Source organism: Anopheles moucheti, chromosome 2 (genome assembly GCF_943734755.1).
Source record: "Anopheles moucheti chromosome 2, idAnoMoucSN_F20_07, whole genome shotgun sequence".
Taxonomy (NCBI): Eukaryota; Metazoa; Arthropoda; class Insecta; order Diptera; family Culicidae; genus Anopheles; species Anopheles moucheti.
The window spans coordinates 63,047,592-63,071,808 of NC_069140.1; the positions used below are offsets into that span (position 1 = coordinate 63,047,592).

At 41.1% G+C, this 24,217-nt stretch overlaps 4 protein-coding genes across 9 annotated transcripts in view; 2 read left to right on the forward strand and 2 right to left on the reverse strand.

The window, feature by feature from the left end:
* LOC128299711 (probable serine/threonine-protein kinase DDB_G0282963) overlaps positions 1-8,623 on the forward strand; it is a 30,667-nt gene extending 22,044 nt beyond the window's left edge. For 2 of the 5 annotated variants that reach the window (XM_053035752.1, XM_053035749.1), the window contains 5 exons: positions 1,202-1,521; positions 2,056-2,369; positions 2,432-2,563; positions 4,001-6,655; positions 7,140-8,623. In XM_053035752.1, coding sequence (XP_052891712.1) covers positions 1,202-1,521; positions 2,056-2,369; positions 2,432-2,563; positions 4,001-6,655; positions 7,140-7,473 — 3,755 coding nt within the window. In that variant the 3' untranslated portion in view covers positions 7,474-8,623. Of the gene's footprint in view, positions 1-1,201; positions 1,522-2,055; positions 2,370-2,431; positions 2,564-2,782; positions 3,242-4,000; positions 6,656-7,139 lie in introns of all 5 variants that reach the window. The other 3 variants (XM_053035748.1, XM_053035750.1, XM_053035751.1) reach the window with 3 other exon arrangements.
* Positions 8,624-8,786: 163 nt separating this feature from the next.
* Positions 8,787-11,645, reverse strand: LOC128299712 (general transcription factor 3C polypeptide 3). Its single transcript, XM_053035754.1, has 2 exons — positions 10,098-11,645; positions 8,787-10,024 (listed from the first exon to the last, which is right to left on the reverse strand). The coding sequence occupies exons 1-2, from the start codon at positions 11,553-11,555 to the stop codon at positions 8,864-8,866; spliced, it is 2,619 nt and encodes an 872-aa protein (XP_052891714.1). The 5' UTR covers positions 11,556-11,645; the 3' UTR covers positions 8,787-8,863.
* Positions 11,646-12,623: 978 nt separating this feature from the next.
* On the forward strand, positions 12,624-20,068 carry LOC128308258 (serine palmitoyltransferase 1). 2 transcript variants are annotated; one of them, XM_053045475.1, is made up of 7 exons: positions 12,624-12,883; positions 16,670-16,856; positions 16,926-17,413; positions 17,510-17,837; positions 17,921-18,156; positions 18,235-18,364; positions 18,428-20,068. In XM_053045475.1, exons 2-7 carry the CDS (start codon positions 16,806-16,808, stop codon positions 18,602-18,604), a joined length of 1,410 nt encoding a protein of 469 aa, XP_052901435.1. In that variant the 5' UTR covers positions 12,624-12,883; positions 16,670-16,805; the 3' UTR covers positions 18,605-20,068. The 2 variants fall into 2 exon arrangements, with proteins under 2 accessions (XP_052901435.1, XP_052901436.1); XM_053045476.1 differs by lacking the exon at positions 12,624-12,883 and adding an exon at positions 13,244-13,348.
* Positions 20,069-20,168: 100 nt separating this feature from the next.
* On the reverse strand, positions 20,169-23,751 carry LOC128309741 (1,4-alpha-glucan-branching enzyme). The gene is made up of 4 exons (XM_053046205.1): positions 23,380-23,751; positions 22,711-22,880; positions 21,562-22,252; positions 20,169-21,481 (listed from the first exon to the last, which is right to left on the reverse strand). Exons 1-4 carry the CDS (start codon positions 23,463-23,465, stop codon positions 20,380-20,382), a joined length of 2,049 nt encoding a protein of 682 aa, XP_052902165.1. The 5' UTR covers positions 23,466-23,751; the 3' UTR covers positions 20,169-20,379.
* Positions 23,752-24,217: the final 466 nt, after the last annotated feature.

Here is a 24,217-nt window from a genome sequence, read left to right on the forward strand (position 1 = left end):
GCATATTGTTTGTAAAATAAATTATTCAGTTTCTAGTGGAACCTTTTTTTTTATACACGAAGAATGGTACATTTTATTTCACATTGGATTGAAGACATTTCCATCTTCAAACAGGGAATGGGCGTCCTATGGTAGGACCGTGTTAATTTTTATGAAAAAATATACTAATTACTAATTAAGAATTTACGAATAAAATTAAGTTTACTTATAATTTATCGTGCTTTTACCGGTTTATTGCAAAAATAAACCGGCAATTATACTAAAATTATTCGGATACTTGCTGATGCTATTTCATACGTTGTCATACGTTATAAAATTTTCCAGACGGAGCGTCGAAGAATAAAAATAGCGCAAGAGTAATGTTGTCTTATCCATTTTGATGTTTTTCTTTATCTTTGACACATATTTGTTAAGCCCAGTGGTACATCTATTATCAGCTTATCTTCAAGAAATTGAACCCAAAATTGAATTATGTCATCATTCTTCAGCCATTTATTGGCTGCTGTTGGAGATTAGATTAAAACATAAAATATAAAATAGTAAAGTAAACAATTAATCATAATTAGCAACTTTCATGAAACTATTCGGGTGGAGAGTGAATGGTTTACATAATTAAAACCTCAACAATAAAACAAGATCTGGTAGTTTGAGCACCAAAACGAAGACACTACAAATGACCGGTTTCGCGCTGGACTACTATACTTACTTGGTCTCCCACAGGCGGCTCGCCAAATCCACAGGCATCAGATGGCGCGATATCTTGTCTTTGATTGAAGCTACACGATATCAAATAGCCTTCGTCTTTGTGCTCACTTGTTGTAACAGATGGATAGGCGGAGCGAGACCACGACTGTCGGACACGCCTGACTGATGTTTTAATCATTTTTGCTAGGGTTGGATGGCATGATTAATAATTCTACTTACCACGCCGTATGTAGTTCACGCGGGTTTAAAAGGAAGTAACAACATATTCCAGAGAAAATAAAAGCACGATTGGACGATTGAACAGCAAGTTGTTGAATCGTTAGCGTAACATTTTTATCGTGTCTGTTTAATCGGATTTTTGGAAAACAGTAGCTGAAATTGTTCTCCTACGCTACTCTCCCTCACAATCCAATGAAATAAGGTTAATTTTCCAAACTAAAAATAAACACTTGATTGTTAGTAACACATTTCCATACCATACTGTTACTATTTTCAGATAATAATCTCAACGAAAAACAACAATATACTGAAACAGAAAAGGAAGAGCCTGTCTACATCGAAGAATGCAAGTCTTACAAATCGTTCGACCCCTCGTACGAACCACCACCGAACGTGGAACTGCAACCATGCCCAATCTGTTTGAGGAAGTTCGCACCGGCATCGTTGTCCAAACATACCAGCATTTGTGAGCGAGTTCAAACGAAAAAACGAAAACCGTTCGATTCTTCCCGTCAGCGAAGGGAAGGCACCGAGCTTGCGTCTTACTTGCCGAAAAATTTTGGACTCCCACAAAAGACGGTAAGCTCCTCTAATGAGGTGAGTTTTTGTGTCTTCCATGTGTTCCAACGTCGAGTTGTATATGAAAAAGTTAAACAATCCTGTTAAATGAATATTTTTGAATGAAAACTTTTCGTAAAGGCAGTATTGAGTATCGGTTAAGTATACAAAATGATGTACGGTTTAACGTAAATAACTGGATATAGTCAAATCACGTAAAGAAACTTAGAAACAATCACATCATATCCATAATGTTTTATTAAAAAATCCTAAAGCTAACAGGATTAGCTTTCCAACCTTAATGTGCATGCTGTGTGTATCATTTGCATATTTATTATTTATTTGTTAATTTTCCGCCTTTTTCTTTTTCTTAAAGCAGTTCATAAAAAAATTCACATTTCATTCCGTGTTCTTCATTCATTACGCGAAATTTTTGTTTATGTGTTCAAAGAAAATTAATCATTATTGTTTTCGTTGATGCATGTGATAAATAATAACTGTCTACTACAATGTGACAATTAACGTCGAAATGCGTTATAATGTTAATGTTCTAATAATGTACACACATTGCAGGCTATACCCGTACGGAAGTTAAGTCTCAGCAAAACACCTACATTTGAACGTAAAGAATTCAGCTCTACAACGATGTCCACGTCGATGCCAAGTGCTGCGAGTACGCCAAAGCCGGTGTTAAAAAGGAGCATGTCACAACAGAATGAACCATGTCCGTACTGTGAGCGCTGTTTTGGTATGAAAGCGTACGATCGACATGTTGAGTGGTGTCGTGAGAAAGCGCTACTGAACAGAAACGTCAACAATAACCAAACCATTTCAGCAGCGAAGGAAAGGCTGCAGGCTAGAATTCAGTATAAAGCTCCACAAATTCGGTAAGCAATCGGCCGAGACCATGATTTTCACAAGTGTCTCAACGATTTTCTATGCATTGCAGATCGAAACGTGCCTTAAATCGAGAGAAATATTCGGGAAGTTTGAGTTGCGGTGGATCTACGAACAGCCTGGCTGAATTAGATTTACACATGCCACGTCACAATTCGATGAGCTCATCAGTGTCGAGCGATAAGTAAGTCGAAAATGTTGAAAAATTACACGAACGAGTGACAAGTGCAAATCTATTGTGCATTCCGTAGTGCCTCGCAAAACCCTAATAATACGACTGTACTAACTATATCTTATTCTTATTTTTCGATGCTTCTCATTTTGACCCCTCTTTTCATTTTACCGCATGATTTATTTTTTCACGCAACCATCCTCTATCCAATACCGGCCTATCCATTCCCAGCAGAAAATTCCATCTATCACCACATTCATTGCAGCAAAACTCTTTGGGCAACGTTCTTAGTCTCACCAAGGAACCAAAGATCATCAAACGTGAAGAACCCAAAAAAGGCACGAAACGGACCAAGACATTAACACTCAGTAGTGAACGACTGCCTAGCGATACGAACAATAATAACAGTAACAACAGCAACATCATTAATAAGAACAGTAGCCACTGCAATCACAGCAACCATAACAACAACTTGAACAACAACCGAATTGATGCCGGTTGCCGTACTCATCTAAAAAATCTACTGAACCGTTCCACTATAGACAGCAATACGACGGTGCACAAACAGCACAAACAACTGCGGACTACCGAGCAGAGAGTTGAGAAGTTCGAAATCATTGGCCATAACCATAGCGAACGGATGACCCAACGACCGGTCATCGCGCAAACTGTACGATGTACGAACAACAGGTTGGTTGGTGGTTTATCTGTTTCCATGGCCAGGGTTAACGATAAAGTGTGATTAGAGCTAGTGCTCGTTCAAACCTCATACGAGCCTACAGTGTCACCGGTATCGGTAGAATTAGTGGTAGCAATGAGTGTGTTCAGTTTGCTGTATTCAAATATCTTTCAGTTAATTATTAATTACTCGAGTGTAGGAATTGGTAGTGTTCACTTTCGGTGCGGATTAATGTGTGGGGGATTTTGTAAAATTGAGATTCTGTGTTGCACCTAGAATAACGGAGAAGCACTTTTCACCGGTTGCAAGCTCAATAGATTATTATGGACGAGTCTTAGTATGCGCTTTAAAACAAGAATCGGTAATTTTCGTTTTTTTATTTACATTTTTATACATGTGGTTTTCACTTGATTTTGTACTAAATAAAATGATTAATGCACGTTTGCCAGTTTTGTACATACAGACGAAGAAGAATTACATACTGTGTTTCGTATACCAACACCTGCGTTAGTTATCTATTCTTCTCGCCAATTGCACTCAATATGCTATGCATCAACTTCATCAACTGCATTAACCGGACAATGAAAATAGACTGTACCACTTGACGGACGCTTCGTTGCATTTATTCCTTTTCATGCTTGAAACCTGTAAACTATAACATCTGCAAAAACTAATAATTCGTACAATAACGTGGTTTGTCACGTGATTGGATCCAATTCGAACTACGATTTTGTTTATTCTTTTCTCCCCCATACCCGTTTCACTACCAGTGGATACAGCCCTGACCGGTACGATCCATTCCTGTCTGCTAGACGGCAGCTTGAGGAGTTGTTTTCTCCTACTACGTCCTTGATACATGCCAGCTCCCCAGGTAGTACTACCAGCACAACACGGCTCAATCATATGAGCACTAATGGTAGTACTATTTCCGACAAATCAACTAATGGTGGCAATACGACGAAAAGTACGCACCACAATTCGAATTTCCGGCGAGCGTACTCTTTGCGAATGCCACGTAAAGTGTCTCGCCCGATGTATGTGGAGAAGGCAAAGTCTAACATACAGAAAGGTATCACTGACGATGGTCCGGTGTCACCCAATTTTCTCAAATCCTCCGAGTATGACGAATTGCCGATCAAATCGACATTTAATGCTCTGCAGATGACGGAACCGAAACCGAAACTGCGTGACTCCAGTACGGTTCGAAAGAATCTCAAGCTGGATATCAAGGATCCAAACAATCCAGCCGGTGGTGAGATACCACTGTCCAAAACGGATTCATTGGCCGTATTTCTTAAGTACGAAAATGAGCTAGCATTCAGTGAGAAGGATATGAAAGACAAAAGTAATAGTCTTAGCAAACGAACGTCATCGTTAAGCGCAGAAGCAAATCAACAGAAGAAACAAGACTTGCTGAACATTGTGCATCCTGTCGCAAAAAATAATGAAACCATTACAACCGATGAAGAACAACTAAAGACTACGAAACGAAGCGTCCCGACAGTCGAGGATGAGTCATTTAAAAAACAAACGCAAAAGCTAATTCCAATAAAGCTGGAGCCCATCAACATCACTTATAACAGTAATAATGTCAGTGAAAATGTTAACATTAAACCGATGGTTATTTCACTGGACGCAATAATTGGAAAGCCTAGTATTACGAAACAGAAAGAACCACCAGCAGACAAAGATAATCGTGCTGATACTAGCTACATCGATCCAAAGCTTATAAACAAATGTGATAATTTACCTATAAATCTGGTCAAATCTTCTGCTAAGGAAATCGATGGTAGTTGCAGCAGCAGGAATAACAGCATTATCGGCAACATATCTGCAGAAGGAAAGCAGCTTACATTAAAATCTGTTGAACCGAAACTGGAACGATCCGTTGCACCTCCACCGCCTCCACGAGCTTCTATAAGTGTGGCACCAAAACCACCAGAACGCACTCGTAAAGAAACAAGTTTCGATTATAGCAAAACCAACGATGGCCCCATCAGCAGTGCTGAAAGCTCCACAAGCAACAACAGTAGTCCCGTAGCAAGTCATTCCTCGACCCCAGTGGATCATAGAGTTAGCCAAAATAGTACAAACTGTGACAAACGACCACAACTTACTCGACAGGATCGGGAAGATTCGGGATACCGTACCGGACAAGAGTCCGGGCAGTCGGATGCACAGGAACAGCAGAAAAAACCTTCCACACCAACATCGACATTTAAGAGGGATGATCAAATACCCAAGAGCCCTGTACTGCAAACATCCTACAACCTTGATAGGTTGGTGTCACCAAGGTCAACGTTGAACGATTTTATGAACACGCGATCACCTTTAAGCACCACTACACCGTCTACTTCTGTTAGTCGTGATCGATCGGTCATATCTTCTGCGCTAGAACATTTCGACGTTGATGAATTTATGCAATCTCTGGAGGATTTACATCGTCGGTCGCCAACCTGTGCGAAGGATTTTAAACATTCATTGTTTGCCCGTACAAATAGCTCCGTCAGCAGTCGTCGTGCATTGACCACTCAAAATGATTCAACCAATGGCAAACGAAGCAACAGCCTCGACAGCGGTCATAGCAAAGTTGTCGTTAACTCAATCCACTACGCACACAATAATGAAAGTAGTGGCGTGCCACGAGTGGATGTGTGTGTGCGGAATGGTAGCGGCACAGCCAGTAATAATAACAGTAGTAATAGTAGTAGTAGCTTTAGTAGTCCTAGCCATTACAGTAACAGCATCAGCAGTAACTCGTACTATAACAGCAATCCGATTAATAACAAAACTCCACATAATCACAGCACAACTACTGACAATGGCCACGAAAATTCAAAGGGTGCCGAAGTTGTTCAACCGCTAGGACAACAATTGAAAAGCATGCGAAACTCTCCAGCTATTGCACGTCGAAGAATGAGTGAAGACTCAGCAGCCATTTCTCTACCTGCCGTACCACCGCCATCCAGTAACGGCCATACTGGTGTTAGTGCATCCTTATCGACTATGCAAAATTTACCCAATATTCATAAACCAACAACGGCGGACACTGCGTTGAACGGGAATGGCAAGAATGCGCAACAAGCTGCAAATCCGTACTTCTCATCACCAAGTCCAGTAAACGGTAGGAAGACTAGCTACAGTAACAAATCATATCACGCTAACCATACCACCGGCACATCATCTTCTACTCCGACTTCTACCCATCCTACCGGATACATGTACGAAGCACGGTACCAAACAGATTCTTTTGATCATCTTGAGCGTGATCTACTAAAAAGCGTACAGGAACTAAACCGTATGTGCGGTTCCTCGTCCTCAGTATGCTCGATCGATTCCGAGGAATTGTTAAGCGTGGAAGATTATCCGCTGAATAAGCGATCTTCAGAACGATCACAGGCCAGTGCTGATTCAGCGTATCGCAGGTAGGTATCGTAAATCTATGCGAACTTCACACCATTCCCATGCGAATTTAACAAACCAAGGCTTCACACAATCTTAACTGCATCATCGGTATCGCTAGTACATCTTTGTGGTAGCATAATAATACTTTTTGAATACAACCAAAGCATAAAAATAACAATATCTGGAATATAATTTATGAACAATTTAATATGACGTTATCTACACGTTAACTATTAGAAACAATCGCATAATTTTTAATGAAAATTCTGTCAACATTACTGATATAATAATCGAATTACAAGCTGATACATATCAAGAATGAAGAACCTTCATGAATCGAAATCTTTAAACGTTTTCATCCCAGACATATGCAGAGGCGATATGCAGTAAAGTGTACATGCGCATGGTTATAATTAATATTTAACGATGGTTGCCTCACTAACAGCTTTTAATTGTGTCCCCTATTTCTTCCGACTTTCCCATCACCTTTTTGATGATATGTAGCAGTCTATCCACGCAGTCACCACCGGATTATGGACCCCCTGTACCAATACGCCAGGTACGACCGGGTTCGCGCAGCTCTACCAACAGTCAGAACCAACCTGCGCAGCCAACGACAGACACCTCGTTCAACAGCCTTCCGCTTCACACATCTCTTCCGCCCATAACTAGTGCTTCGATCAAGGAATCACTTCCTTACAAAGACAGCCCAGACGGGATTCCAAACCTGATCATGAATCCCATGTCCAAATTTTGCCATGAATGTGGTGCACGGTTCATGATCAGTAGCGCTAAGTTTTGCATGTCGTGTGGCGTGCGACGAATTACGTTGGAATAATTTGAATCTGAACTTCAATGAAACAAACGTTAGTTTAGTCAAGAAATCAGTGTAATTTAAAAGCTTCTACAATTCGTACTAACCGAAAAAGTTATACTAAAATAGATTGTTTATGTTACCACAGCAAAACGTTGAATAGTTTAGTGGAAGTCATTGATGCTGTTAAAAATCGTATATAGATATTGTAACAAAACTTTATAATGCACCGCATATTAACAAAGACTGAGAACTTTTTTACCGCTATTGGATGAATCCCGGTGAGGACACTAAGTTGATAAAATTATTCTTTTCCGCATTTACTACCAAACTCTCACATTTGCTAGTGTTGCTAAGTGGAGACAAGCAATAAAAACACACCCACAAATTAATTTATACTTCTGCAAGAACAGTATAATTATCATAACAAAACACGTTAGTCATCATTTCTTCACCTTAGATTATCGGAAGAGAAAACGGATAATTGTAATATGTTGATAACAATAATTTAAGGCAAAAATTCTGCAAAAATCTGCATAACCAAACAGCAAATTGAAAAAATCAAATTCTTGTATCAATCCTTATAATCGAATATCAACAATTTAATTATCGTGAAATATGGGATTGAATACTACAAGCTACGGCGTTTTTTTTATTCTTTGTTTTATAAGTTTTATGTTAAAATTTAAAAAAAAAGCTTATTTGTTCTGTTTCGAGTTCTTCAAGATATTTACAACATTTTACATTTTCTACATTGCTCTAAACTGATGTTTGATACTATCACCGAAACGGCTTTTACAAAAATGGTTTTTTTTCGTCAACTCAACGTCAACGTAAATTACGCGCATTACAATTCATGTATGAAAAATCAATGAAAATCATATTACTCTACACGAAGTTTTGTTTATCTTATGATGGCGTCAATGTGAAGCCTTGCTTCAAATGTAAAGAATAACGATTTGCACAGAACAATTAGTCTGAACATAAATCATGTTATTAAGTGCTTGCTTACCAGGCAACGGTATGAAAGTAAATGAAGTGAGATCAAAAAGAAATATACAAGAGCTTTGTCCATCATGATAATTCAGAGCGGAATTTCAAATACAAACATTGCCTTGCAAAGAAAGTAGCATACATAACTAACGGAGTGATCCATTTGATAGATGACTAAAGTGTTAATATTTTTAAACATTCAATAAAACCAATAACATGTATCGAAGTGTTAAACAGATCTTGAGATTTCCGAAATTACGACACCTTGTGGGCTAAAATCAAAACTGTTCCAGTTTGTTAGCAGAGTTTAACATAGAGTTCGTTGGCATCATAACACAGATATCAAGTGACGAGTACTGATCGTAGTACTGGTATAAAATATGTATATTTTCCTATCACGATAAATTTATACTCTTATCACCTATACTTGAATATAATCATGAAGATATTTACGCGCTAGTTCATGATTTCCACTATGTTTGTAGATGAAACTCAAATTGAAAGCAGTCTCAGCTTTCAAATCCAAATACTGCGGATTTTCCCTAACAATCGGACTGTCAAAGTTTAACACTCGCTTGTAGTAATCGACTGCTAGATGAAGTAGGCCTAACTGATGATACATGCGACCCAAATTATAAAAAGCTTCGTGACGTAATTCTTCCGGACGTCCAGCGAGATACTTTTCCATAAACACGTTCGCTTGTGCGATTAGTTGTTGCTTGTGCTTGGTGAACTTTTGGCAGGCGATCTGTGTCAGTGTGACGGCAATCATCATCGCTTGCAGCGGATCATTGGTGGCGAGATATATTTTATTGTATTCGTTTAGGGCGTACTTATAGGTGGAGCAGTTGAGATGATAGTTGGCAATTAACACCTTCGGGTACATTCCAATTCTTGACGAACGGAAGAAAATTCGCGACAGATAGCGTTGGTATCGCACGTCGCCGCTAATGAACACGACCAAATTAAACAAATTCCAAAGCTGCGGATGGTTGATCTTCGCTTCAAATGCATCGCCCTTCAGGTTGAACAAGGGTCGGATTTGATCTCGCATAATGTTTAATCCAAAGGTTGGATCCCGATTGTAAATACACGCCGTTAGGGCAAGCTGCTGCAGTTCCGAGCGATAGCAGTGAAACCGTTTAGAAGTTTGCAACGTAAACACCAGTTTCATGTAGTACGTATAATCGCGTTGCTCATCAGCCACGGTCAGCAAACGGAGGGCGAGATCCCATTCAGTTTCAACCGATAAATCGTTCCCTGTTACGAAATCCGGTACGCCTTCACCGAGAATCCGACTTTTGTTCTCATGGTACTTTACGTGCGATAAAACCGCAATATCCTGGCGCTTTTTAATCTGGTAGCAATGTCGCGCGAGCAACATGAAACCTGCCACAAGAAGCTCCTGGTAGCGACCAACATCATGCAGCAACAGGCAGCGCTCGTGAAGCACCTCCGGGTCGAGATAATTAACTTCGGGATTTTGTTCTAATGCTTTCAATGCTTCGTCGTACTGGCCCTTTTTTTTAAGCAGTGCTGCAAGTGCTAGTCTTGCATCCAGATAATCTGCCAGCGAAACTACCTAGGAGTAGAGCGGATTACGTTGATAAATTAGCTAAAGGATCCGAAAAAAAGTATTAAAGGTGCATCATTACCTTTTTATAGCCTATAATAGCCTCGTCATAATTTTCAATCCATCGGGAACAATCAGCGTAGCGCAACCAGACCGCAGCTAGGGAGAACTTCTTGCTTCTGATCAACGGTACCAATAGCCGCAGCGCATGACGGTAGTATTCCTCCTTCATCAACGCCTCAGCAACATCCAGATAACAATCGCCATCATTCTCTGGGTCAATGTGTGCGAGAATATCATCTATTACTTTATCAAAACACTGTTCACACTTCAAATGCACCAGAACTACTGCTAGCTTCGTACGCAAATCAAGAACTATGTCGCCAGGAATGACGATGAAGAAGTCTGGGCTCATTTGAGATTCCTCTCCAACCCCGAGTTCGTAGTTGTAAAGTTCAACGCTTGCGTGCATTGCAAGAATGTCCAGCGCCTGGCGATAGTGGCCGTTGGCAATTAGCAGTTCAATCAACAGATTAATGTCCTCCATACTAAATTTCTCCGGCGCCGTACTATATGCTCGCTGCATTGCGTCTAATGCTGCACCGACGTTGGTTTCTTCATGAAATTTTTTGGCCACTCGTTTGGCAGTACTGATGAGAAAATCGGCTTGTTCTTTAGGGATGAACGGGAGCATGTTGTAGTAGTACTTTAGTGCCTGCTTTTCGTCTCTAGTCTCCATCAGCTGGGCCCGTTTGAGGCGTATGTCGACGTTTTTTGGATTTGCTCTGATGCCTCGGGTGTAGCATTTTAGCGCCTCCTCTACGTTACCGCGGTTGATAAATATTTCCGCCACATGTAACCATTGTTCCGAATCGGAAGGATTCAAATGTGCAGCGATTAGCGAATACTGCAGATACTTTTCCGGATCATCCATCTCGTGTATCTGGGCCAGCGTTATGAAAGGTTCATGAGCCAAAGGGACCTGCCGGATGATTTCCATACAGAGATCTTCCGCAGTTTTTGTGTCACCCCTAGCGTAACACAGGTTTGCTTGCCCCATTAAACCTTGTAGTGCCGTAGGAAGACTACGTTTGTGACGTCGCATTACCGCTTTTCCTTCGGGTTTGGTGGAACCTTGAAAGTTACCTTTTAGAATATCACGGCGCGAGTTGTTAAGATCTTGGAAAAAGGAGGATTTCTTCTTCCGGCTCTGATCGATATCAGCATCATCATCGTCCAAATCGTCATCCTGTTGCATCCGTGCCTGGTACTCAGAGAAACTGATTTCCCGGGCTACTAGCTTCTTGATTAAAACTTCCCGCTGTTGTATATTTTCGTCATCCGTTTCCGATTCCGATTGCGCGGAAGAATTTGCACCGGCCGATGAGGTCGATTGCGTGGTATGTGATGCCGGATGCATCATTACGGGCTGCTGTTGCAGTTCCACAAACTCGGAAAGAGCCGATTCATCGACCTCGTCAACTTCGAGTTCTTCAATTTCCACGTTGGATGCATCAAAATCGACATCGCTTTCCGACATCGTGTTTTCCGTCTTTCACGTATCACGCGCGATTCACGTATCGATTAATTATAGTGGCAATGCGACGGAACTGATATTTAAAGGTAAACAAATCAGCACACCATGGGTGCTGTCAAAGGTATAAAATAAAGTGGAAAAAGAACAAATAGTGGTTTTATATCCTCCATCTCTGCCGCACACGCTCTGAAAAGGTTCATAGAGATTGTATGAACAGGGTTTGTCGATAAGCAATAAAGGGGGCACCCAACTAGCATTTTTGACAAATTTCGATCATACCGTCGATTATCCGTACAACTGCGAACCGGTCGTATGCCGGTTAATCGATGTCCACGGGTAATAGGTAATTCAGCATTGCTGTAAGTGAAATGATAGAAGAAGACGATGACAGTTCAAAGCAAAAAGCATTCAAATGTTTTTAATATTATAAGTTATTTTTAAGTATCAATTTGAAATCAATCAATGATAAACTTTTTATAGAAAGCTCAGGCCGTTTCGCGGGTCGCGTTTTCCGCAGTACCGCGTTATACAGTTATACACTTTCGTTGTTAACACAGAACTTCGGCTCGGCTCAGCTCGGTCCGTATCGGTTGTCAAATCTTCCGCGACTGCTGTTCCGCAGAGGTGTCCATCTTGAACAAAGCCGCGTTCCCGCGAGAGTGCCTTTCGCGGAGCGCCTGTTTGACAGTCTGCCGCGGATATTTGACAGTCGACCGCGGCGAGGTAGCATACAAGTTATACGCGTTTTCCGCGGTACCGTTTACCGCGGCCTCAGGTTCCTACCGGTTCTACAGTTAATCAAAACAAAACTATTATGAAATGAAACTATTATTGAATTTCGGACGTGCAGCAGAACATATTTGCTTTAATTTCGGATAAAAAGGATTGAAAATTGGTCGTTAATTGGTCAAATTTAGCACAACCGCATAACAGCGAATGTGTTATACGCGTCTAATAACTGCAGTAAAACAACAACCTAGACGGCATGTTGCCTAATGTCAAAAATTTGCTCGTCGGGTCGGTCTGAACTAAACTCTTGGCTGATGTGACACCGCTTTGCAATTTCTTCGGGCGCGGAGCCGTGGTAGGAAAAGTTGTGAACGTTTTCTACAAATGCTAGCGTAAAATAGCTTCTGTGCCGGAAATCGTGCAAGAAATCGTGTACCCTTGGTGGAGGCCAGTTATCAGCATTACTGTGTGGCAGACCAGCGGATAATTGGCAGAACACATCGGATATAAAAGCGCTGGGCTTTTTTCGGCAGAGTGTGGATAATACACTGCAGTAGTTTATTGTGGTAGTGCGGTGCGTGAGCACAACCAAGGTTCTCGAGGTGTGTAGCGGGGTGATATTTAGAATCCTATTTGATTCACTGTTCGGTGATTTATTCTTGAACGTAGGAAAAAACTATACGATTGGCATGCCTGTTCCACTCCCGTAGTATCGGGCGGTGAAATCAGGGTAACCGGTGAACGTGTGAGCGAAACAGAGCGAGTCGGGACGTGTGCGGCGCGTGGTAATGTGATGTGTGTTATCAGTATATTCGGATGAGTTTTCGGTGAATCATTCTGTGGATCGGATGATCGAAGTGCCATGCAAAAAGTAGATAAAGTGCCATTTAGATAAACGGGAAAAAGGCCTGTTAAAGTTGTCCTCGAACGGTTGAATCAGCGCAGCACATTGCGAAAAAGATGGCCAATGAAATTTTTACAGTAAATTTAGGAAACATTATCCAGCATGGTTAATGTGGCGCGCCTGAAAAAAGCAGCTAATCGAAGGAAGCCGTACACATGTTCAGGTGTGGAGTTCGCTCTTCTCGACACGCCACACGAGCGTATGGGTGCTTCACGTGCTTATCTGCATGAGTCGCGATTGGTGGAAATGAGTCACATTTGCACGAGTGTGTATGGGGACTGTATTTTATGGATACACCTGTTTCCGTCACCATCCAGTGCCTAAATATTGAATGTTACAACACCCCGTCTAGAAAGCTCTATGGGCATGCCTTTTCGAACGAACTGACCTCAAATGTAAACGTAGGGTAGATATTAAGCGCTAGGGACTAAAATCGAAAACGTTGTAAAAGTTTGGTTGTTGGTTGTATTGGAGGTGATTGGACTTCATAAGATCTGTAAAAGAAAGATCGGACATTGTCACAAACATTGCGAAATACTCAACATCGTAGGATTTATGGTAAAACATGCAAAAAACACATTGCAGATTTTGCCGAGAATTAAATGTAGAATTGGAACTGTTTATATTAGCCAAAGGTTCCTAAAATTATTTCATTATAACATTATTATCGTTACGAGTCTGTTAATATGAATATAATCTGTTCACTGTTCATAATCTGTTCCTTTGCTGGTCGCTTATGAGCTTTCACCTTCTTTCCATTTTAAAACCACCGTTACGTTCAATACAGTCCATAACATAATTATACGATCACTCGTTTTTATATGAAAAAAGATCGAGATTGATCAAAATAATGTTCCATCGAGTTTCTAAGCAATAGAAAAATACGATTTCACAAATTTTTTGTGCAGGTTGCTCCATGTAGTGTAACTACAATAACGATGCTTATTAAAGAAAATGTTGTATTTCGAAGCGAAAGGTCTATGCAAAGCTGTCAACAAGTTTGTATCCTTTCCGTTGTAACAATGTTGAACAAAATAAATCTTTCAATACATGTAGCTGTATAATTATTAGTATTGTTAGTAGAACAAAAGAAACGTTGGAATAACCTCGGCGATGAAACATGTAACACCGCTTTGTATTAATTTGTGTTATGTGAGGAAATATTATATTATCATGGTCCGCTTGCCACTGCTACCCTGTTTGCCCTCTTCGACTGCCAGGGAGGGTCTACGATAAGTAGAAGCCAACCAACGAACCTCTTTCAGATTCGTTTGCAGCTGTTCGTTTCAATCTCAAATTTCTTTCTCTTTTACTTCAAACTAGGACATACATGGAAAAGCAACAATTTAATTACAAACTTTAATTCTGGAGTGGGCCTACGTTAATTTAAGCTAGCATTACTAGTTAAGATCATATCGCTTCAATTGCAGTTAAAGGAAGAGGAATGGCAGCCCCGTAGCACACTTCGTAGCAATTTCCTGATAAAACAATTAATAGAATTTTTAAACATACGCAAACACATTCTCATAAAACAATGTCATTATGATCTGTGTCTTTTATCTGTTATTTTCTGGTCGAAAATTCAAGAGGCCGTATAGTTACGCTACGGACTATACAACGGATTTTTAGATCATGCAACGAATGCCAACACCAACAAAAACAAACCGGGATAATTGACGCCTGGCGTGGAGTATTTTTTTCTGCCGTTAAAAGCGTTAGCTTTTGCATACATTTAAAAATATATAAATCATTTGATTTAGCTGTACAAATACTTGTTGAAATAAGTTAATAGACCCTTTTCTCATTTTTCTTCTTTAAAACATTGCTTGATTAGTACAATTTAAATCAAGATTAGGTCAGCAAAGCTGGCGGTCTATAAATTGGCCCTAACTGGGACCTAGAACAGTTTATTTGCATAGCATCCAATTGAAAAAGATCTGAATCTTAACGCATATTTAATGTAGTAATAAGATCAAATCTTTAATGAAACTCAAACCGCTTCTCCGTCGTGTCCACGGCAAGCGTTCTGATTTTGGACATAGAAGTATAATAGTAAACTTTATTAAATAATTCATTCGCATTCATACTGCAACATATACTAGTTGTACCGCGAGTATTTTGGAAGTAATAGGATAGGCAATGTTCTTGACCATGACATGGATAAGTCTGCAAAGATAGTACGTCGAATTATTCATCGTCAATCGTTATGTGAGAGCCACTCTTTATGGATTGGGTACGGTAATCTGGCGTTGTAAATGTTTTACGACCTTCAATTACCACGTCGCTCTCAACATTCTGTTACAGTTGGGACATTTTCGAACGACATGGATTTGTTGGAGTTGAAAACCATTTAACACTATGCGAAGGTGTTATAGAGAGATACACATATTTACGCCTCTAACCACACTGGCAACAACTGTAGCACACCAGTATGCATAGTACTGGTAGACATATATTCTCTTATCGATAGAAAAAGGTGTCTTGCTGAAGATCACAGCAGAAACAACAGTTGTTCCATTAGCAAAATGAATCGTATTATTCGGTTCAGTTTTTCATAATGTAAATGTCGCTCAAATGCAAAGTAGTAGGAAGTAGCGGATTAATGTCATGCGTTCACGATGTTCTGACCACTTCCTGTGTGTGTGTGTTTGTTGGTATGTTCCACGATACACATGTTTGTAATGACACCGAGGTCGGTTATCGATGACATCGAAATCACGCGATGCAACGTTTGCCGCAAAGGAGAACATGCCATGGGTTAAATAACATATTTACATTCTAGTGTTCTATGTTACATATGCTAATGCTGCGTGCATTTTTGAGACTACAAAGCTATACATTTTTCCATTTTGTAAGATGGTTTAATTCACTGTTACTGAAGAGTCTAAATTCACCCATAACGTGGTGTACATCCAGCTAAGCGTGAAGCTATAAACATTGATATTAATTTTACCTTGATAACATATCAGAATTTCTTATCCGGTACTGATAAGTGAAATCGTCTTGTATGATGTGTTACTTCATAATTTAGATTAGAAAAGTTGTTGCATGTTGTACCACAATGGGGGAATTTTTACTGCATTCGTATATTACGTCATTTGAAATACTCCCTCAATGATGATACAGCAATGTGTTTTACTTGTAGTCGAAATTTATCAACTAATACTCCGTACCTCTCTCTTCTCCCTTTCGCATTGAGAACCTATGTTCATTGTTTACCCCGGCTTAAGTACCACGAAGGCCCAAGATCGTCCTTGCGTTAGATGCACACATTGCATAATGTAAATTTACATTCACTAAGCGGCAACACCTAATGGACGTTAATTGACATGACCAGTTGTTGATCTCGAATGCTCTTCAAAACCTTTTTTCCTACTAAATGATTTCTAATCGATACGATCGATCGATCAATGTTTTTCGGGTATAGGTGGTATGAAATCGAAGATAATAATTTTCTAATGCTTTCCATTTCTTTTCATTCCAGACCTTTTCAAAGTGCAGCTTTGTACAGAAAAAATTGTGCGGCACAGTTGAAAAGTTAACTATTGGTTGCCTAGTTAACGGGAGGTCTCACAATCAATCACGGGTCAGCATATTCTAACGTTGGTACCGCGCACAAAATGGTCAACACGCCGTACATAATCAATGAAATTTATGACATTCTACAAAAGGTAATAACGTTTAATTAAATCTATGACACTGTAATTGTTTGCGTCATGTGCCTATCCTTTTGATTCCAGTCGTCTCCGTTCGAATTGACATTGGAAGCCTTGTTGGCGTTGGGTGTGATATGGATAGTATTCTACAAACGCACTACGAAGAAGCTGCCAACGTCCGACGAAGATATTCTTGCACGATGGATACCGGAGCCGCTCGTGGCAGAAGTGCCGCAGGATCACCCAGCTCTGAAGACGAAAATTGTCAACGGTCCGGTTGGTAAAATGGTGAATGTAAACGGCAAAGAATGCATCAACATGGCTACACACAATTATCTCGGGTTGGCAGAGGACGAAGACATTAAGCAGGCAGCGATAAAGAGCTTGCGCAAGTACGGTGTCGGTTCGTGTGGCCCACGCGGATTTTACGGTACAGTGGACGTGCATCTGGAGTTGGAAGAACGGTTGGCGAAATTTATGCAAGCGGAGGAAGCGGTAGTTTATTCTTATGCGTTTTCTACGATAGCCAGCGCCATTCCAGCATATTCCAAGAGGGGAGATTTGATATTTGTGTAACTATCTACCTGTTTCTTTGCTCTTGTCGTTTGAAAAGCACACAAAGTCCGATTCTTTATTGACTTATGTTAATCTTGCGTATTTATTTGCAGGGATGAATGTGTGAATTTTGCTATCCAAAAAGGATTGGACGCATCACGAAGCAAGATTTTCTACTATAAGCACAACGACATGGACGATTTAGAGCAATTGTTGCAGAAGCAGCAGGCGGAGGATAAGCGCAATCCGGCGAAGGCTAAAAAAACGCGCCGTTTTTTGGTGGCAGAAGCAATCTACATGAATACGGGTGAAGTTTGTCCACTGGCCCGTATGGTGCAACTGCGCGCCCGTTATAAGCTACGCTTTTTCCTGGACGAAAGCATATCTTTCGGTGTGCTGGGCGAATGTGGACGTGGCCTGATAGAGCATTGCAATGTGGATGTGAGTTGCCAACAGAGTCTTAACTTATGTGTTTGATACGCAAAAAATCTGACTATTAATGTAATGTCGTTTTACGATTCTAGAAAACGGAAGTTGATCTGGTATCGGCCGGACTTGAATGGTCTGCTGCAACTATCGGTGGGTTTTGCGCCGGTTCATCGTTTATCGTCGAACATCAGCGACTTTCCGGTTTGGGATATTGTTTTTCTGCCTCGTTACCACCCTTGCTCGCACAGGCAGCTATCAGTGCGCTGGATCGTTTTGAAAGCAGCCCACGAATATTCAATGAGCTCCGAGAACGCTGTCGAAAGGTTTCAGGGTAGGTGTTTGCCAAAAAAATTTTAAACAACTTTCTACCCGTTGTTTGATATATTCATTTCTAATCCATTTTGCACAGAAAACTTCCTCAACTTAAACACTTCCAATCGCGAGGTGACGCTTTATCGCCAGTGAAGCATTTATATCTGAAACACCAGCATGAATGTTGGGCACATGAAAAGATGCTCCTAGACGAGATTTCTACTGAGGTATTTAAACAATGCAAAACATCGCTCTTCTTGTATTGCCTCTAATTCGTTTTACTATTTCAGTGTATAGACAATGGGTTAGCTGTTGTTGCGGCCGAATATCTGGAAAACATGGAGAAGCATTGTCCGAGACCAAGCATTCGATTAACGGTGAATCGTTTGCTAACGGATAAGGAAATAGACGATGCTTTCCGAATTTTGGAGCACGTTTCGGAAAAAGTTCTAGCCAGTGCAGGTTAAGATAAGCTTCTGTAAAATACTCCCATAGGATGATGCTGCCGGTGACTTAAGCACATATATACGCCAAAAATACACACACCCACACGCTAGCTATCCACTAAAGTTCTCGAGTCAATAGCACTGTTTGAGGGCAAGGAAGTAAACGAACAGATTCCAATCAAAACCTATTATAAACGGTACCGCGTACGCAGATAGAGCAGTTCGGCACGTTTCAGGTCGTATAGTAGCTTCTGCTCAGACACCTTCTATAGCACAACTTAACTTGTTTGGTGAAAGATATAGGGTTTTTAAAATTCCTACTGCGTGCAGGCTATGAGGAAAATATAAAAATACATATTTCATTAAAAGAACGAACACATACCTAAGTTAGTAACTGGCACAACCGAACACTACCAGATAGGACATAGAAATCGCCACTGCTATATGGAAAACAAATAGTGTGTTCGTGTCACATGGTTTAATCATAGGTATCGTATGGTATGAGTCTGTACATTAGTCATAGTACGTTCCATTACACTGTTTCAGATAGTAACCGGAAAAGGTAGACCCTTTATTTAAACTTTATTTTTCTGTATAAACATTCTCACGAACAAATGCATTGTTTTTTTTTTATTTGGACGAAGTGGTGTGTATTTGTGTTGCTTTCTGATCATTTTTTCCAAACACTACTTTCGTTGGCCAGCATTTTGTTTAGATGATAGGTAATTGTTGATGGGCGTATGTTGCTTGTGAAGTTGTTGTAATTAGATTTTTTTTATTATCCGACGAGTTTGTCTGTAAATGTACAAAACAGAAAACACAGCACCAGTATCTTTGTTAGCGTGTAGATTTGGTTTTAGGTTTGTAAGAGATCGCGTGTTCGTACCGTGTTAAGCTGAACTAGAATAAGCGAGGACGAGCGGGATTATTACACCCCGAAAGTACTGGACAGAGCACTGGCAAGGAAAGAAGCAAGTATTAGTAAACAAACGATCAATGGAAACTTTTGCACTTGTGGTGCGTTACACAGACCACACATTTAGAGTCAGAAGCATGCGTGGGGCACAGATGTGCTGGTTTGGTTCGATCAAATGCTAAGGCCTTAAGCTTCAGAAGCAAATGCTTGAAGTTATGTAATAACGAAATTCGTGCGACGATTTATATGGGCTATTTGTGAGTGTTTCTTATCGTTTTGTTATGTCCCAACTGGTAGCAAACAAGAATTGTCCAGTCTTTTGCTGTATGCACTGTAACAATGATTCACAATGTTTTGTTTATTTTTTGTATTAGTGAGAAAGGATTGGCTGTGGCCGTTTCGACAGGCAGGCAGGTATGACTTTTTCGTGTTTGGCAAAAAGATGCAAAATAAAATACGCTTTACAAACGAAACATACTTAACAGTGCTTTAAACAGATAAGCTTTTACGAATGATGAACTCTGTTATGAGATTTTCGTAGATACCGGAATAAAACGAGAAAATTGAAACACCAACACTATTCTGATTTGTTGTGATGGTTCTGATACAGCGGCAAAATTGTAGTATAAATGAAAGAATGAAAAATTGTTCCTAAATGGCTTGATTGTTTTGCAAATTGCTAATTTGTTTATTGATCTTTACAGATTCTATTTTTACACTACTTATATAGCACTATACCATTGTAACGATCAACATATTTCTAGTTAGAAAACGTAACTAACCAAATTGTTCCGGCAGGAGCAATGGGTAGGTAACGTGATGCGTGTCCCAGTTATAACTCTTCTTACAATGTCTTCCCCACACACGCGCGATGCCTCTTTTACTGTGGCGCAAGGATGCAAGCGGTTCTGCAGGGCAGATATAACTGCATGTAGTTCCGACGGCCAGCCCAACCCTCCGGGAATGTATGATGCTCGACGTTCTTATCGATACGATTGAAACCCCCAAATTCGGCATCATCCGAGCTTAGCACGACGCGATACTTCCCGGCCAGCTCCACGCCGATACGATAATCGGTGAAACTTTTGGTGCTGTGAAAGTTGAATAGAAACAGCAGATTGTTGCGCTCGAATGCGATCACTTTATCATCCTCGTGCTTCCAACTGACGTACGCCGGCAGGCAATCGAGCCAGTGGTACTTTTCCTCAGCATGGTGCATCGCACGATCGAACTCATTCAGGAAGCGATACTTTAGAATTTGATCATCGACCAAATGCCACTGGCGGCGTGCATAGTGATACGACTCATTGTTACCGATGCGCGGAAAGTCTAACCACTCCGGATGCCCGAATTCGTTGCCCATAAAGTTGAGATAAGCCTCCCCACCGAGAGCGTGCGTGATCAGACGAATCATCTTATGCAGCGCAATGCCACGGTCAATGATAAGGCTGGAATCGGACAGGGTCGACATGTGCGTGTACATCTCCTTGTCCATCAGCCAGAAAGCGATAGTTTTATCACCGACCAGCGCCTGATCGTGCGATTCGGCGTAGGCAACCGTGTTCTCCTTCCACCGACGGTTCGTAAGTGTGTGCACGATGTTACCAATGTTCCAATCTTCGTCACTCTTCGTTTTCAATACCTGGATCCATTTGTCCGGGATGGCCATGCCGAGACGATAGTCAAACCCAACACCTCCTTCCTCGGTCGGGCGACAGAGTGTCGGCATGCCGCTCACGTCCTCTGCAATCGTGACTACGTTCGGGTCCATCTCGTGCAGGAAGTAGTTTGCTATGGCCAGATAGATGAGTGCCTCCGTATCGACGTTCAGCCCAAAGTATTCGTTGTAATCGCCCGAGAAGCTTTCCTCGCCACGGGAATGGTACAGCATTGAGGTAACACCGTCAAAGCGATATCCATCGAAATTGTATTCATCGCGCCACCAGCGAAGGTTCGACAGAAGGAATCGAAGCACTTCATACCTGAAATGCATCACAATAGAACATTAGCGCAGTTTTAATTTTCGCGAGATTTATGTTCGACATCGAAGCAAGCTACTTACTCTGAGTAATTGAAAAGACGACTATCCCAGAGATTATGATTTCCACGAGCTCCATCATGAAAGTAGCAGGCATTCGTTCCATCGAACTGGTTCAGCCCATCTTGCGTGTTTTTGCTCGCGTGCGAATGTACCACATCGAGCAGCACAAAGATACCGTGTTCGTGTGCCTTATCCACCATGTACTTCAACTCATCCGGCGTTCCGCAGCGGCTGGAGGCAGCAAAGAAACTCGTAATCTGATACCCGAAGCTAGCATAATATGCGTGTTCCATAATGCCCATCACCTGTATGGTGTTGTAGCCCAGCTTTGATATTCGCGGAACGATATTGTCGGCAAAGTTTCGATACGTTCCCACGCCGTATTCTTCCGTTGCGATACCAACATGGCACTCGTAAATACGCAGCGCTCGTGGACGAGTAGGTTTCCGGTGGCGGAACATGTACTTTTCATGCGCCGGAGGATGCCATACACGTTGTTGAAAATTTACTCCCAATTCTTTGGGTGGTGGCACTACATACTTTGCCCACGGTGACAGGCGATCGATGAGCGAACCGTCCTGCTTACGTATAATCACCTTGATCTCGGACAGGTGTTGGATTGCGCAGGAACCGTCCGGATTCGGTGGAATTTTGAGTTCCCATTTACCAAATGGCTGTTTTTCGTACGGCGTCGCTAACCATTGCCAGTTATCTAGTGGGCGAAATGGGTAAACAAATAATTAATCCTTGTGGAATGCAAATAGACAAGAAGTTTACTTCCGCATTAAAAAGAGGAAAATGCTTATGTTATGTTATGAAGTTCGATTGAAGGTCATACTTTGGAACACAAACCCCCCTTTTGTTAAGCGAGTCCTTAAGGGGTTGAATAGAGTCTTATGTTATTGCATGACTGATAAGAGTTGCGTTTAATAATGATTATTTAATGTTTAGATTATTTAATAGGCTACACTTCCCTTGTGACAAAGTGATATGAATTCGCTAAATCTGCGGCGGTGTAGGTCATGTTTAGCAGATGTTATAGATTACAGCAAGCGACTTGCAAAGGACAAAAACAATGTTATCAACAATTCCAATGACCAGGTAGAGGTCGTTAGTGGCGGAACAACAGAAATGATGGCTACAGTGGAAGGAAAGTGCAATGGTACTCACTGAAATCTCCTGTAAGGAACACTTCCTTGGCGCCGGGAGCCCATTCACGGGCGACAACACTGTTGTCCTGGGCGATATGCAACCCGTAGTACTTATATCCTTGGGTAAATTCATTCAATCCACCCTCCAGCTCGTTCAACCGTTTAATCCATCCTCGGAATTCGGTGTTTCTAGAAAGACCGGTAGAAAATATACATTCGTGATAGAAAATTATTTACGCCCGTTTCTCAAACATCATCCATCACTGCAGGCGACTATTATGGATTTCTTCCCGTGCAATCTTCTCAACAGCTGATAGCCGGTGACCGTCGGTTGAACTTGTTCGAATCTTGTTGTCCTTATCGTCAGAAATGCACGCATGCTAAGATCAAACCAACATGACGATTGCACGTCGCGTACGCGGCTCATTCTAAGCGTACCGAACGACAATGACCTTGATGTGACATTCATTAAACACGGTCAGCTTAGGAAGGAAATGGTGAGATTTTCGTAAACGAAACTTCTCTATTGCAATGTAAGGGTTTCGAGTTAAAAGTTCAACTATGCCATACGGTATTAAATTACACTGGCTTCGTTTCGATTGCACGATACACTACTGCCGTGGTGTCGTATTACCGGCACCGGCAAGCGGAGTGTCGTGGTAAGCGAAAGGAACGTTTGGAAGCTTACCTGCGCCGAATTTCTTGCTCATGCGAATTGAGGTACGGGTCCAGATCAAACAGCGTTTTCAAATTCACTTGCGGTTCGTTTGCCATTTTCCGATAAGTGGATATAGTGAAGAATGTTGCTCAAAATGCACAAACGTGAACACCTATTGACGTGTTGTACCGTGATGGTACTTAACAGCGCGGGCAACTACCAAGAGAACGTTAGAGATGCGATACCTCCGATCTACTACGCAACGAACAACGAAATGATCGGGATGAGCTTCGTCGGCAAGTTCGAGACACAATCCGATCAGGATTAGAAGAAGAACACCGGGATGGATGCCATTCGTTCTAATGTTTTGTTTGTAACCGCTTGAGGAAAATTAGGTGCCTACAATACAGTTTTGAAGCAAGATGTGATGGCTTGCTGCGGACATCACTTTGCAAATAAATCATTTTTGTTTCACCGTTTTTGGCTCAAAGAAATTGGTGCCACGAACAAAAAGAATGTGTGGAAGAAAACATCAGAAAAAGTAAACAAAACAACAAACAGCTCATGCGTTTCGTCGGCAAAACGCTTAATCGATTTATGACAACTAGAGAAACGGTTCCATCCGTCTAATCGATGTTAGGTCGTGGTTACACTACACCTAAATGAAAATACCGTTTATGTTGGTGTTAAATCTCGCAAACTGACTCTAGAAAAATATTCATTGCAGTAAAAATAATTTCAAAGAAAATTAAAGTTATAATCGGAAAGTGGCGTTTTGTTGAAAATGTATGTATTTTTATTTTCCTGTCACTAGAAAGGGCCAGAAAGTGCCTCTCTGTGTGACATTATCATCTGTGTTTTCCGATTC

What these genes read in the sequence shown, in the direction of transcription:
- LOC128299712 (XM_053035754.1), bottom strand. Translation starts at nt 11,555, where the DNA reads ATGTCGGAAAGCGATGTCGATTTTGATGCATCCAACGTGGAAATTGAA. An exon ending in CTATTATAGGCTATAAAAAG is followed by an intron (nt 10,025 to 10,097) that starts GTAATGATGCAC and finishes CTCTACTCCTAG; the next exon opens with GTAGTTTCGCTGGCAGATTA.
- LOC128309741 (XM_053046205.1), bottom strand. Translation starts at nt 23,465, where the DNA reads ATGGCAAACGAACCGCAAGTGAATTTGAAAACGCTGTTTGATCTGGAC. An exon ending in GAGCAAGAAATTCGGCGCAG is followed by an intron (nt 22,881 to 23,379) that starts GTAAGCTTCCAA and finishes CGGTCTTTCTAG; the next exon opens with AAACACCGAATTCCGAGGAT. An exon ending in GTTCCTTACAGGAGATTTCA is followed by an intron (nt 22,253 to 22,710) that starts GTGAGTACCATT and finishes TTCGCCCACTAG; the next exon opens with ATAACTGGCAATGGTTAGCG.
- LOC128308258 (XM_053045475.1), top strand. Translation starts at nt 16,806, where the DNA reads ATGGTCAACACGCCGTACATAATCAATGAAATTTATGACATTCTACAA. An exon ending in TTTATGACATTCTACAAAAG is followed by an intron (nt 16,857 to 16,925) that starts GTAATAACGTTT and finishes TTTTGATTCCAG; the next exon opens with TCGTCTCCGTTCGAATTGAC. An exon ending in TAGAGCATTGCAATGTGGAT is followed by an intron (nt 17,838 to 17,920) that starts GTGAGTTGCCAA and finishes TTACGATTCTAG; the next exon opens with AAAACGGAAGTTGATCTGGT.